The 15,939-nt window shown below is 38.0% G+C and overlaps 1 protein-coding gene across 2 annotated transcripts in view; it reads left to right on the forward strand.

The window, feature by feature from the left end:
- ANO4 (anoctamin 4) overlaps nt 1–15,939 on the forward strand; it is a 93,490-nt gene that overhangs the window by 29,146 nt on the left and 48,405 nt on the right. For both annotated transcript variants that reach the window (XM_087968165.1, XM_087968166.1), the window contains 3 exons: nt 4,677–4,787; nt 8,196–8,332; nt 10,255–10,413. In XM_087968165.1, the coding sequence (XP_087824291.1) occupies nt 4,677–4,787; nt 8,196–8,332; nt 10,255–10,413 (407 nt within the window). The remainder of the gene's footprint in view (nt 1–4,676; nt 4,788–8,195; nt 8,333–10,254; nt 10,414–15,939) is intronic.

Genomic DNA, 15,939 nt, shown 5'->3' on the forward strand with positions numbered 1-15,939 from the left:
GAACATACTTAAATCAAACCTGGAGACACTAAAACGAGGGTCAGCTTTGCTTGCTGATCAATCAATCAATCAATAAAACATTTATTGTCAATGCACAACATGCATACAATGAAATTGAAAATTGATTTCATCCAACTTGATATATTTCATAATGCTATTGTGATTGAGGAATTTTTGGTGCTCTCTGTTTTCTTACTGACATTTCATTACCCAAATTATTGCACTGATATTACCTAGTTTGGAAAATGAAACATCTGCAAGAAAACAATCAAACAAAGAGAGTACCAAGAATCTCTCGTTTCAGTGCTGAGGTACCAATATTCTCCTGTATCACAATTATAATTTGAAACATCAAATGTGAAAGATATTTAATTTAAGAATGTAAGTAGCATTCCCATTGCCCAAATCTTGCATATAGATAATGGAGGATAAAGCCCTGAGGGAAATCCACCTCTTCAATTGTTAGGAGATATGGTGCTGGTATGAACTGTAAAGGAGAAAGAAAAGAAACAGAAATGTTGCCATATTTAGCCCATTTGGCATGTGTTTCAAATGTGTTTCAAATGTGTTTCAAATGTGTTGAAAGTTTGGCTGGGAATAAACAATGCTGTAAGAATGCTGGAAAGTCAAGTATGCAGTTATCAGGAGGTATATTTTAGTTGAACATCTAAATATGGAAAGTATGTTAGTTTCAGTGTGGAAAACATTTGGATACAGCATTTGGATGGAATGCCTGTTCCAAGTCTTACTATGGTTTATCTCACTGAAAAAAGTACATTTCTTTGTTTTTGCAATTTACTATTCTTCATCCTATGTCCACATCATATACAAAACAATGATAATGCTATAATACAACACTTCTACAAAGTAAGGTTATTAAAAGACAGCATGTTGGGGCAATGTTTTGCTGTTATCTCTAGTAGCTATGCATATTTTTGCAACCTTAATCTGGTAGACCTAATGTTGGGCTTGGTATTATACTTCTACGTACTGCTAGTGGAAGGGGGTGATATTCCACTTTTGTCTGTATTAGTTTGTCTTAATTTCCCAGTGCACTTGTACATTTTATACAAGTATTAGTACCTTAGTATAAATTGTACTTGTGGTACAATTGTACTTGTGGTACAATTTATAAACCTACTGTAATTATACAGAATTTTGCAATCACAAAATGAATTCTCATAATTCTTCATGGAACGTAGATCACTTAATGTGGAGAATATAAAATTCCAATGCCAAAGCTTCATTATGATTTATGTTTAAAATAAGAATTCTAAACTTCTGAAAAGCTTCCCTGAATCTTAGACCTTCAGTTTCACTCCCCTAGTCTCAGTCTAAAGGCAGAAATGTAGAAGATCCAGAAGCTTTCAAGTTAATTCTTGACTCTTAAATGAGTGCCTATCAGAACATGAAGAGTCTTACATTATAATTCTAAGCTCCTGTCCTCCTTCAATAAGAGGGGGGGGGGGGGACTGGGAAGGGGAGGAAGTTATAAGGGTTTTTTTGTCCCCAGGAAGTCTTGGTTTAAAGTTCCCATAGAAACAAGGAGAACAAAACACAGATTTTGTCTGAATGATCCTAAGATTCAGGCTCTGTGCTAAAACAAATCAGAAAACTGGAACCAGATAGATAGCATTGGCAAGGAAATCAGAGAGCAGTTATGACAGGATAGTTTATGTATCTGCAGTGCTGCCTTTACAACTACAGGTGAAACTCAAAAAATTAGAATATCGTGCAAAAGTTCATTTATTTCAGTAATGCAACTTAAAAGGAGAAACTATCTAATATATAGAAGTCTATCTAATATATAGATAGACTCATTACATGCAAAGCAAGATAGTTCAAGCCATGATTTGTCATAATTGTGATGATTATGGCTTACAGCTCATGAAAACCCCAAATCCACAATCTCAGAAAATTAGAATATTGTGAAAAGGTTCAATATTCTAGGCTCAAAGTGTCCCACTCTAATCAGCTAATTAAGCCATAACACCTGTAAAGGGTTCCTGAGCCTTTAAATGGTCTCTCAGTCTGGTTCAGTAGGAATCACAATCATGGGAAAGACTGCTGACCTGACAGTTGTGCAGAAAACCATCATTGATACCCTTCATAAGTAGGGAAAGCCTCAAAATGTAATTGCAAAAGAAGTTGGATGTTCTCAAAGTGCTGTATCAAAGCACATTAATAGAAAGTTATGTGGAAGGGAAAAGTGTGGAAGAAAAAGGTGCACAAGCAGCAGGGATGACCGCAACCTGGAGAGGATTGTCAGGAAAAGGCCATTCAAAAGTGTTGGGGACTTTCACAAGGAGTGGACTGAGGCTGGAGTCAATGCATCAAGAGCCACCACACACAGACGGATTCTGGACATGGGCTTCAAATGTTGTATTCCTCTTGTCAAGCTGTTCCTGAACAACCAACAATGTCAGAAGCATCTTATCTGGGCTAAAGAAAAACAGAACTGGTCTGTTGCTCAATGGTCCAAAGTCCTCTTTTCTGATTAGAGCAACTTTTGCATCTCATTTGGCAACCAAGGACCCAGAGTCTGGAGGAAGAATGGAGAGGCACACACTGCAAGATGCTTGAAGTCCAGTGTGAGGTTTCCACAGTCTGTGTTGATTTGGGGAGCCATGTCATCTGCTGGTGTTGGTCCACTGTGCTTCATTAAGTCCAGGGTCAATGCAGCTGTCTACCAGGAGATTTTGGAGCACTTCCTGCTTCTTTCTGCAGACAAGCTTTATGGGGATGCTGACTTCATTTGCCAGCAGGACTTGGCACCTGCCCACATTGCCAAAAGCACCAAAACCTGGTTCAGTGACTGTGGGATTACTGTGCTTGATTGGCCTGGCCTGAACCTGACCTGAACCCCATAGAGAATCTATGGGGCATTGCCAAGAGAAAGATGAGAGACATGAGACCGAACATTGCAGAAGAGCTGAAGGCCGTGATTGAAGCATCCTTATCTTCCATAACACCTCAGCAGTGCCACAGGCTGATAGCTTCCATGCCACGCCGCATTGAGGCAGTAATTGCTGCAAAAGGGGCCCAAAGCAAGTACTGAGTACGTATGCATGCTTATACTTTTCAGAGGTCCGATATTGTTCTATCTACAATCCTTGTTTTATTGATTGCGTGTAATTATCTAATTTTCTGAGATTGTAGATTTGGGGTTTTCATGAACTGTAAGCCATAATAATCTCAATTATGACACATCACAGCTTGAACTATCTTGCTTTGATGTAATGAGTCTATCTCATATATTAGTTTCACCTTTTAAGTTGCATTACTGAAATAAATGAACTTTTGCACGATATTCTAATTTTTCGAGTTTCACCTGTATATGTCCCCATTCTTTATTGGTTTATCTTTGAACAAATAAATGCCAGTTTTATATGTGGATCTCAGCCTCATGTAATATTGCAACATACCTTTCTTTATTGTCTTTTTTCTTTTGCTTGCTATTACTTCAGTGTTAAATAAGCACTAGAGTTATACAACTTCTAGTAATGTGTAGAGATCCAGGGATGAATTTGGCAAGCTTGATAGTGTGGTGATGACCAAGACCCCTCACTTCTTTGCCAGCAGTATCCATAAATCCAGAGGGCAAAATGATCAGAGACATATAATGTTGTCATCACACAAACATCATTATGACATACTTGCAAAGTATGCATAGCAGCATTTGTGTGATGATATCATGGTGCTTGTGTCATTATATATCACATACAGACACACCTTGTTGGTGCCAGCTCTTCTCTACTACAACTATATATTACAAATATATCAGTCTTCAGTTTCCAGAGCTTTGGCAGGCAACTTATTTATGACTAATTTAGATCCTGATTACATTTATTTGGTATTGCAGTATATATGCAGAAATAACTCTTTTTAACATATATTTTTAAAACTGCACATGTGAAAAGATAGTTTATCAATAATAAATTTTGGAAAATGGATAATTTAGCCTCTGTTATATTTTATAAAATTTTGTTAAGCAGTACAATTTTTACTGGTTCAAAATAATTTACGTACTGTTTATTGAAATGCTACATTTTATATATATTTGGCAAACCAAAGCTAAACAATATTCCCTAGCTAAAGAGATGTGCTTTGAAACTGCAATTTAATTTGCAACTACAGTTAGTCAAATATTTGTCACCACCATAGCTGGTGACAAATGTCTATGGAAAGGTAAGGAGGACAAATAATAACATGTATGTAATTACTTCATACAAATTCCAACAAAATGTATTATGACATAGGTTGATAATCATGATATTTGTGTCATAACTTAGTTTTACATGTTGTTTTGATTCATGTATGCTGCTGGGAATGAGAAATACATTGTAATTTGATTGTTGGGCTGATATTTCCCTGCACAGAAGTGTGTGTGTGTGTGTGTGTGTTTTCCCACGTCATTATAGTTGTGCTTTTAAAGTTGTAGCAACGTTTCGGCAGAATCTCATCTGCCATCATCAGGTTTCTGTATTGTGTTGGTCTGTGAGTCAGACTTTCATAGCTGTTTCAGTTTTAAATTTCAGTTTTAAATTCAGTTTTAAATATATATATATATATATATACAACAATAGTAGTTGCTGCCATGGTATCTTTTCCATTTATTGCTGTTGCAGTAACTACTAAATTGTTGCAAACTCCACCAATCTCTTCAATTTCTTTAGATAGAAGAGAGCAATATCATGGTTGTGAGCTGGAAACACAAATACCAATAAGGCCTGATGCTCAGAAGACACATGTGGACTTTTCAGAGATTCTTAATGCAATACAAGAAAGTAAGTTATTTTGTGAGCCTTAATTTATATAATATGTGTTTATATATGAGATTTGAAAAACGAGCTAGAGTGGTTATAATTATAAGAATTGAAGGTTGCTTCTTAGATTTAAGTTCGATGAAAAATGAATGTCGGGAAAAGACTTCTAGAGGTAAGATACTTGAAATACCAATATAGATGACAGGCCCTCCACCTTATCTTTCAAGCATAATAACATAAACTAAATTGGAAACACAAATGTGTGATGTTTGGGTGAGGGGGAATCCAATGAGACAGGCCCTTACCAGAACCAGTGCTTGAAAAATAATCAGAACTTTAATAGCTTCTGAAAGATAAGCAGGCAGTCTCAGAACTAGACAAATATCAGAGGAATATTGTTCCAAAGGCCAGTAGGACAACAGAGAAGGCAGGTCTCCTGCTTCACAGAGATAGCATTGCCTAAGGAATGGGACATGCCAACCCTGTCCATTCTTATTGAATAGACAGAAATAATTGTAAGTAGATGAGTAGATGGAAGTAGATGAGTAGCTTGGCTCTGCTTCATGAAGCAGTTAACCAACACCTAGAATTGGATCCAGAAAGTGGACTGGTAATCATTGCAACTCACAAAGTAGAGGTGTCAAATGAACCCATTGAATTATGCTTTTAATGATCCAAGCTGAAGTTTCCAAGTGGTCATCAAGGGCAGCTCCATATATTGCAGTGATCCAATTGTGAGGTGACAAAGGCATGAATGACTGTCAGCAGGGTGTCCCCATCTGGAAATGGGCTCAACTGGCACATCACATCCACATGCACAGTTACATGTTAATGATTTCACAGATCATTAACAAATGCAGCCAATGCTCTGGCATGTTGGAAGTGCAAGAAGAAAGAGAGTACTTTTCATCATATGTGGTGGTCTTGTTCAGAAGCCCAAAAGTACTGGCTTAAAATTAAAAAATGGTTGCAAGAGATCCTTAAGGAACAAATAGAATTGGAACCAGAATTATTGTTGTTCGGGATATTTAAAAAGAAACATGGGAAAAAATATAAAATATATAATATTACACATTTTAACAGCTGCTAGAATTGCCTACACAATGTTGTAAGCACAATTATATACCATCACATGAATTGATCATTCAAAAAATAATGGTGTGTGCTGAGATGGATAAATTAACCCTGATCTTACAAGAGAAAGAGGACTCTGAATATTATAGAATTTGGGAAAAATGGTATGATTGGATTGAATTAAGACAAATGGAGGATGAAATAATTAATGATAAGCAACCTATAGATTAAAGGTTTACATTCACATAAATTGTATATATTTGTAAATAAGCACAAAATATAAGTTTATGAGATAGATGTCACATAGTATTAATGTCATAATATGTATATTTTTTGGTTTGTTTTTTAAAGACTAATAAAGTTTATTAAAACAAAAACAAATGCAGCCAGTGCTGTGCCTAGGTCTAAAACCCGACTGAAAGGACTCCGAGTAATCTACTTCATCCAGGCCTCTTGAAGCTACAGCATAATGACTTGCTTAGTAAGTAGAGGTTGGAACAGGCTTCAAGAGATCCTGTCTACTTCCAAAATGCCAACAGCTTAGCTTCAATTAGTCAACATCATTATAACTGTTGATAAATAATCTTTTTCTTTATGTTATTGCTATTCAAGTTAGTAGCCATTACTGGTTCTTGTATCAGTGGATTCGATGCATCAGTTATTCATCCTGTTAAATGATATTTCATTTTGTTTGTTCTGAACTTGCTGCCAATGAATTTGAGTAAACTGATTTCTAGCATGATGAAGGAAAATACTATATACTTTGTCTCAATATATTTTAAAGTAAAGTATTAAACTTAAAACATTTTTGCTTTCTTTCATAAGGTGACAGTTGTAGAGATTATTTTATTACCCTCTTTGTATCTTCCTAATACTATTATATGGCTCTAGAAAACAGGGACCAGATTTTTATGTCATAGGCTGCTGTTATTAAACCTTTTCCTAGTAGACAAGAAACAAATATTTATTTTGTTAAAGCTTTTTTAATTACAGCTATAGAGTCCATTAGACCAATGATTCATGTGAAAAGGCCTCAATATAAACTACTTCTTCTGCTGTTATAAATAATATAGTTACTTATTATACTTAATTGTTGGAAGTCCTTAGCTTAAAGAGGAACCCATTAAATATACTGTATACTCTGCTTATTCTGTATTCCTCAACACAAAGCCATTATTATTGGATGTGTTTATGTATCATACTAACCAGAGGTGGTATTTAGCAGGTTCTGATCAGTTCTGGAGAACTGGTAGCAGAAATTTTGAGTAGTTCGGAGAACCGGTAAATACCACCTCAGACTGGAGATTTTACAGTATCCTTCCCCTGCCACGCCCACCAAGCCACGCCCACAGAACCGGTAGTAAAAAAAAAAGAATCCCGCCACTGATACTAACTCGTAATGTAGTTTGTTTGCTTATAGTGAAATATTATATCTGAATTCAGTCCTTCTAGTTTATCTAAAAAAACATACTTGAAACAAGCCATTACCTATGGATCAAGCTTTTCCCAGATAGCTATGCCAGACCATATACCTCAGGCAACTTCATAGGATCTGTCATAATTCCCATTTTTCCTGAGCTCAAGTAGAAGAAGCTTGAATACCTTGTTTTTGCAAATATTGGTAAAGGGGCAAGATGTTTTAAAAATGGCAAAGTAACAAAATGAAAAGTATATATATTTATATATACAGTATATACAGTATATACAGTATATACATATACATATACATATACTTATACATACATACATAGATACATACATACATACATATATATATATATTTGCTGATGCTTTTTAGTTGTCAGCAGAAAGGGAGGGGGGAAAGCAGTGCATTCCTTAAATGCTTCAGATAATTGCTTTGGCAACCGAAGCTTCTGGCGCACAAAATAATTAGTGGAGAACATGATTGATGACTCTTGGCTATGGATGTGTCTCATTGGGGAATATACATCCAGGGGGTGGGGGGAAGACCAGGGACAAGGGTGAAATGAATGATGTGTCAGAGTCAGCTGCAACCGGGAAATACCGACATGTCAACTCCTAATAAATCAATCTTTTTTACTCTGAAAGATGCGGCTAGAGACTTATGATTTGAAAGGGGGTGCATGTTGGAGTCCTGACAATTTGTATATCAGTGATTGCATGATTTCTGTAGATGTCATATGCTAAATAAATAAAATCTGTTATAACAGATACATATTACATAATTATTTTACATTATATAATTATTGCAGAAGCCAGACTGATCTTCTTCCTACCAGATGTGCTGAGCTCATCCATGCCAGTTTTGAAAAGATACTTGACTTTTTATTATTTAAAGCACTAATGTTTTAATTCTTTTTCATTGCTTTTTAGTAGCTAAGGATGTCAATATTATCTTTGATGAATTAGAAGAAATAACAAACTCTTCCAAAGATGATGAGTCTTTGCTTCACCATGGAAACTTGATTAGTACTTCAGATGATACTAGCAGATTGGAATCGATTGAAGAGGTAAGACATTTCATACAAATATTTTATTTATAGATTTCCTTTAGGTAGCTCTGAGTTGATAACACTGAACTTTTCAATTTACTTTCCAGATAGAGCTGTGTATTCAATATACTATAAAAACAGAATGTTTTCATCCTTGTATTTTGCAGATTATGTGCTAAACTACACCCCCGGATTCCCCTAATAGCATACTTAATTCTTCTGTGGAAAATAAACATTTGCTTTGTCATATGAGTGACAGAAAGTGAAACAAGTATATTAAAACAGTACATGGAATGACAATTTATTTATTTATTTAAAACTATTTATATGCAGCCTACTAAAAACAAAATAACAAATATAGAATAATCACCTCCAATCATGAAAACTATAACCTCCAGGAACAAAATTAAAACCAACATTCATTTTATCTTCTGAAGACATGATAAAAATTAATCTTTACTTGTTTCTGAAACAAATATGGAGGGAGCCATTGTATCTTCATGGAAAAAGAATTCCAAAGGATTACAGAGGAACTTGCCTCAATGTTACCATCTCCTAATGTATCTATGCAGAAGGAACAATTAATAAATGTTCCTAAATAGAATATGCCACTTGGAAGATTCTATCAGAGGAAGGGATCCCTTGCAGATCAATGACGAAATAAAAAGCTTTGTAAGCAGTGACTAGCACTTCAAAATGTATTGAGAAGCTTACTTCCAGGCCGTAGTATTTTGTGTTCTGACCCAGGCTTTGTAAATCGTAATTATTCACAAACTTGTTTTAAAAGCAAAACCTATTTTATTGCAACGCTGGAAATTGTTTTCATTCCCAGCCGGAGCTAAGCTTAAACAGTCCCCCAAGATAAGCACACACCTTTCAGTTCTGTGGAATGCTGCCAAAAAAAGGCGTATCCAATTAACTATAAAAGAAACCAACCAAAGTACACAGAGCTTCAAGGAGGACTCGGAACGAATCAAAGTACTTTGCTTCCTGCCAAGGTTTCGTCATTTAGGCCTGACTTTTATCCCTTATGGGAGGGGCAATCACCTCCCAGCCTTACTCCCGAGTCGCCCCTTTTGTTTTAGCTGCTCTTGCCTTCTAGCAGCTCTGCACACACATAAACTGGGAACAGGCTCCCTTGGATCCTTTGCTTCCCTGTTGCCAGACTCCAAAGGCTCCGGAGGCAGCACCCCGCTCCCAGATGGTCCTGGCCCCATCCCTGCATCGGATGCAGGACCCTTGTCCGACTCCTCTCCAAACTCCCGGACTGGTCCCCATTGTTCCCCACTGTCCGATTCTGCTGCCGTTTGCACCGGCTGCCGGCGAACCACAACATTTTGGACCAGTTACAGTTCCCAAATAAGGCAACCTTTCCTTTCAAAGGCAACCCCAAGTAAAGCACATTACAAATGTGTGATGATGAGGGCATGAGTGACAGTTACAAGGGTATCTTCTTTCAGAAACAGTTGTATCAAGCATTCCAAGTGTTCCTGTATAGACCAAAGTCTGTACCCTCTATTCCAGCAAGAGTCATAATTCCAAAAGAATCAATCAATTCTGGATAAGCTTCTTTTGGAAGAGTGCAACTCAGTAGTAATTATATATTAAATTATAATGGTTCCAAGTTATTTTTTAAAAAGATCTGTCAGAGCAACCACTGGGACAGATAATATGAAATTTTGAAAACAGATAATAGGCACACTCAGAAAATAACTGCAATAGGAGAACAACTATCTGGTGATCATAACATATGACATGATTATATGGAAAATTCTTATGTGGTTTAATAAATCTGATTTTAGTGTTATGTTGTGTTATGTTATGATATGATTATTTATATGCTCTGTACTAGTTTTCAGATATTTTGTTCTGAAATCCCTTTTTTACCAAAACTGATGTTGGGGGGGTTTATTTGACAACTGTACTGACTGCCTTTACAGGATATTCCAGAAAAAAATAAATCCAATGGACTATACTTCAGAGATGGAAAATGCCGCATTGACTATATCTTGGTATACAGAAAATCTAACTTGCAAGCAGAGAAAAGAGAAGTATTTGAAAGAAATATTAGAGCAGAAGGACTTCAAATGGAGAAAGAGGTAGGAGGGCTGGAAGCAAGAGTATTTCATTGCAATTTATAATTTACAGCTGATTTCAAGAGGGTTACTAAAATGTCCATTGACCTACTTAATTGATTAAATACAGTCTAGTGCAGGGGTGGGCAAACTACGGCCTGTGGGCCACACCCGGCCCGTTGGTCTGTCCAACCCGGCCCGCCCCTGAAAAAAAATCGTTGGGCGTGGCGTATTGCCCTGCACCGCGTGGCCCCCAAAGCTGCAAAACAGTGCGGAGCGCTCTCGGGAGTAGGAAAGAAAAGAACAACTTTGCAAAGGCCTCGGCTGGGAGTTCGAAATCACCTTCGAGTGCGACCTCTCCGAAGGTGAGTCCCCGCCGATCCCTTTTTTCCCGGGCTTCAGGCTTAAACTTTACAAAGGCAAAGTTTGCAGGCGGGAGCGTCTTCCGGCCGAGGAGTGGGAAGGTTCCGCCCAGCGGCGGCGGGCTGCTGGAGCCACCTAAAGCTAGGCCGCTGCTGGTGGAGCCTTGCCCTGCCTTGGTGCCCGTTTCCCGGCTCGGCGGTCTGCTCGGGCGGCACTTTAAAAGCCTGCTCACAGCACCCGAGCAACTTCCCAGCAACTTGCGGCTTCCTTTTTCCTCGTGCGCTCGTGCCTGGCCCGAACCGCGTGGTGGAGGGGAAACCCGGAGCGCCACCGGGTCGCCTCCTCCAAGCAACTTCGGCTTTCTTTTAACTTCAGCGGGCGCTCGCGCCTGGCCCCGAGCCTGTGGCGGCGGGGAAGCCAGCGGGCAGGCGGGCTGCTTGGAGGAGCGACCCGGCGGTGCTCCGGCAGCAGCAACAGGCAGTTCCGCCCGGGCTCCGCTCAGGTGTCCGGCTGGGGCTGTCAGGAGTTGCTACCGCCGGCGCAGCTCGGCAGCTCCAGTCCCGCGTTGCCTTGGGAAGGAAAAGGCAAAACCAGAAGCCGCTAAGCCCAAGCCTCCGGTGCCGCTGCTGCCGTTGCAAAGCACCGCCGCGCTCTTCCTTTTTGCCTTTCCTTCCTGAGGCAGCGGGACTGGGCCGCGCGGAGCCGTGCCGGCGGTAGCAACTCCTGACTTAGGGGCCTCCGAGAGGAGGGAAGGAGAAGAGGGGAAAAGGTGGGGGCGATTCCCAAAAAATCTTGTGCTGACCCGGCCCATCTGTCAAATTTTAAAAGTCAATGCGGCCCCGAGCCAAAAAGTTTGCCCACCCTGGTCTAGTGATTTAGGCAATGACCTGATTCATCTCAGTCTAATTCAGTGGCTTCCTGATTTGACTAAAAACTTGATCCAAAATGAGGACTGAAAAACCACATCTTTGAAATGGAATGTAATAATGTGACATAAAATCTGATACGCAACACAAACAAAGCAAAATAAAGTTATATTCAGGATCAGCCTTTGTAAATTTTCTCAAGAATCATACTTTATGTTTTAAGACAAAAGCTGTTGTGAGCTTCGACTAGAGGACCTCTGAGGACCCTTCCAGCCCTATGATTCTATAGTTGTACCACATCTTTTTCTATATCACTTTTATAATCCAGATTTTTTAAAGAACTCCAGATGCACATTGACAGCAGTCTCAGTTTATGTTTATCCAATAAAATCTTTTGTTCTTATATTCACTGTTATAATATTAAACAATCTTGAAAGTAAGTTCTGAGTGCATTGTTTGGAAACAGCCATATTTTTTTAATAATCATTGTAATCCATTTAAATAAAGGACTTATCCTCCTTCAAGAGTAATCCTTTGCTCTTTTGGATTCCTATAGCCAGCCTTCCATTCTCTTCTTATTATCTTGTTTATTTTCCAACCAGCAAAACTTTCTCATAGAAGGGTTTCTTACAATTGATTTCAAAGACTTCATGTATTGTCTTATATATTTGTAATCAACCACAGGAAATATTCTTTCAAGTCCATCTAGCCCCTTAATTTTCCAAAATCAATATTTTAGTCCCTCTTTGGTTGTTTTCCAGAAATTAAACCTTCTCATTTTTTAAAGTCTGAATCTCTCTTTAAAGATTGCTTTGAAACTGCAATATGCTGTACACAACAACCTGCCTTAAGATTGTTGCCTTCTTGGAAAGGGACTAATTCCTTCTCTGTATTCCATTAAAGCCTCTAAAATATGCTGACCACACTTGTCTATTTGTGGTCTTCATAAATAGAGTATGAATTAAAGCACATTAGAAAGAAGTATAGTTCGTGCTTGATTCTCTTTCTGGTTAGAGTGTGTATGAATTTAATATACAGTACTATAAAAAGCACACTAACACAAAACCAATACCTATGTTGTTCATTTATTTTTTATTTATTTATTTATTTTGATTTGTCAATCGCTTACAAGATAATAGGTATAAGTATATACATAGTTATGAATACATGAAATAGGTACATATAAAAAAAATAAAAGAAACAATAGGACAGGGACGGTAGGCATGGTGGTGTGCTTATGCACGCCCCCTACAGGCCTCTTAGGAAAGGGGTGAGGTCAATAGTAGACAGTCTAAGGTTAAAGTTTTTGGGGTTTGGGGAAGAAACCACAGAGTCAGGTAGAGTATTCCAGACATTGACCACTCTGTTGCTGAAGTCGTATTTCCTGCAATCAACTTTGGTGTGATTAACCTTGAGTTTGTATCTATTGTGTGCTCTTGTGTTGTTATGGTTGAAGCTGAAGTATTCATTGACAGGTAAGTCATTGCAATGTACAATATGATTTTATATACCATACTTAGATCAGACCGAAGACGGCGTAATTCAAGGTTTTCTATCTCTAGAATTTCAAGTCTGGTGGCATAAGGTATTCTACAACAAGTAAAGGAGTGGAGAACTCTTCTTGTGAAATATTTCTGGACTTTCTCAACTGTGCTAATATCAGATACGTAATGTGGGTTCCAGACTGATAAGCTGTATTCGAGTATTGGTCTAGCAAATGTTTTGTACGCTCTAGTTAGTAGTGTGATATTACCAGAGAAAAAGCTACGTAGGATTAGGTTAACAACTCTTAATGCCTTTTTGGCTATGTAGTTACAGTGGGCTCTAGCAGTTAGATCATTAGAGATGAGTATTCCAAGGTCCTTTACAGAGCTTGGATCATCTTGACTATTCAGCTTGTATTTTATTTTCTGATTTTTTTGCCAATATGTAAGACAGAGCATTTATTTGTTGAGATTTGAAGTTGCCATTTGTTTGACCATTCTGATACATAGTCAAGATCTTTTTGAAGGGTAGCTGTATTGTCTGTGGTATTGAACAGCTTTACATCATCTGCGAAGAGAATGCAATTGTTCTTAATATGACCACAGAGGTCATTTATGTAGAGTAGGAAGAGAGTTGGTCCAAGAACACTGCCTTGGGGGACACCACTTTTGACAGGTACAGAATTTGATAGGACACTCCCAATTTTGACCATTTGTTGTCTGTGTGACAGGAATGCTTCTATCCAGTTATGCAGTTGCCCAGAGACACCATAAGATTTTACCACACTTGTCTATTTGTGGTCTTCATAAATAGAGTATGAATTAAAGCACATTAGAAAGAAGTATAGTTCGTGCTTGATTCTCTTTCTGGTTAGAGCGTGTATGAATTTAATATACAGTACTATAAAAAGCACACTAACACAAAACCAATACCTATGTTGTTCATTTATTTATTTATTTATTTTGATTTGTCAATCACTTACAAGTTAATAGGTATAAGTATATACATAGTTATGAATACATGAAATAGGTACATATAAAAAAAATAAAAGAAACAATAGGACAGGGACGGTAGGCATGGTGGTGTGCTTATGCACGCCCCTACAAGCCTCTTAGGAAAGGGGTGAGGTCAATAGTAGACAGTCTAAGGTTAAAGTTTTTGGGGTTTGGGGAAGAAACCACAGAGTCAGGTAGAGTATTCCAGACATTGACCACTTTGTTGCTGAAGTCGTATTTCCTGCAATCAAGTTTGGTGTGATTAACCTTGAGTTTGTATCTATTGTGTGCTCTTGTGTTGTTATGGTTGAAGCTGAAGTATTCATTGACAGGTAAGTCATTGCAATGTACAGTATGATTTTATATACCATACTTAGATCAGACCGAAAGACGGCGTAATTCAAGGTTTTCTATGTCTAGAATTTCAAGTCTGGTGGCATAAGGTATTCTACAACAAGTAGAGGAGTGGAGAACTCTTCTTGTGAAATATTTCTGGACTTTCTCAACTGTGCTAATATCAGATACGTAATGTGGGTTCCAGACTGATAAGCTGTATTCGAGTATTGGTCTAGCAAATGTTTTGTATGCTCTAGTTAGTAGTGTGATATTACCAGAGAAAAAGCTACGTAGGATTAGGTTAACAACTCTTAATGCCTTTTGGCTATGTAGTTACAGTGGGCTCTAGCAGTTAGATCATTAGAGATGAGTATTCCAAGGTCCTTTACAGAGCTTGGATCATCAACAAGGTCTTGACTATTCAGCTTGTATCTTATTTTCTGATTTTTTTGCCAATATGTAAGACAGAGCATTTATTTGTTGAGATTTGAAGTTGCCATTTGTTTGACCATTCTGATACATAGTCAAGATCTTTTTGAAGGGTAGCTGTATTGTCTGTGGTATTGAACAGCTTTACATCATCAGCGAAGAGAATGCAATTGTTCTTAATATGATCACAGAGGTCATTTATGTAGAGTATGAAGAGAGTTGGTCCAAGAACACTGCCTTGGGGGACACCACTTTTGACAGGTACAGAATTTGATAGGACACTCCCAATTTTGACCATTTGTTGTCTGTGTGACAGGAATGCTTCTATCCAGTTATGCAGTTGCCCAGAGACACCATAAGATTTTAGTTTTAGGAATAGTTTGTCGTGTACCACTGAATCAAAGGCTTTACACAAGTCTATGTAGATTGCGCCTATTGTTTTGCCCTGATCGAGTTGTGTAGTCCATATGTTTTTGCCGTGTAAGAGTTGCAAATTACAGGATAGGTTTTTTTTTTGAACCAAATTGTTTATTGGAGAGTAGGTTGTTTGTCTCTAAGTGAAGGATGATGGATTGGTTAATAATTTATTCCATGACTTTATAGGTGATGCAGCATAAGGAGATTGGTCTGTAATTTTCAACTAGGGTGAGGTCTCCCTTTTTGAAGATGGGGATGACTGTGGCTTGTGACCATAGTTTTGGCAAGGAGCTGGTCCTGAAAGATTTTTCAAAGATTATTCTTAGAGGTTTGGCTATGGCAGTGGACAGCTTTTTTAAGAAGTAGGCACATATTCCATCCGGTCCAATAGATAGAGATGGTTTTAGATTGCGTACTGCTTTTTCAACATTGTCTTCTGTAAAATCGATATGTATTAGATCATTGTAGTTGTCTGTGGTTCGACTAGGAAATACTGGGCATGATCCATTGCTGTTTACAAATAGTGAGCTAAAGAATGTGTTAAAGAAGTTGGCTTTAATAGTGTCGTTGTTGCAGTCTTTACCATTAGGTCCTATCAGGAGTGGGATGGACCTTGAGTCTTTTAGTTTGTTGTTTACAAAATTGTAGAAAGCGTGTGT

Source organism: Notechis scutatus, chromosome 6, assembly GCF_049901735.1.
Source record: "Notechis scutatus isolate UNSWTSFEM ecotype Mainland chromosome 6, rNotScu1.2, whole genome shotgun sequence".
Lineage (NCBI taxonomy): Eukaryota > Metazoa > Chordata > Lepidosauria > Squamata > Elapidae > Notechis > Notechis scutatus.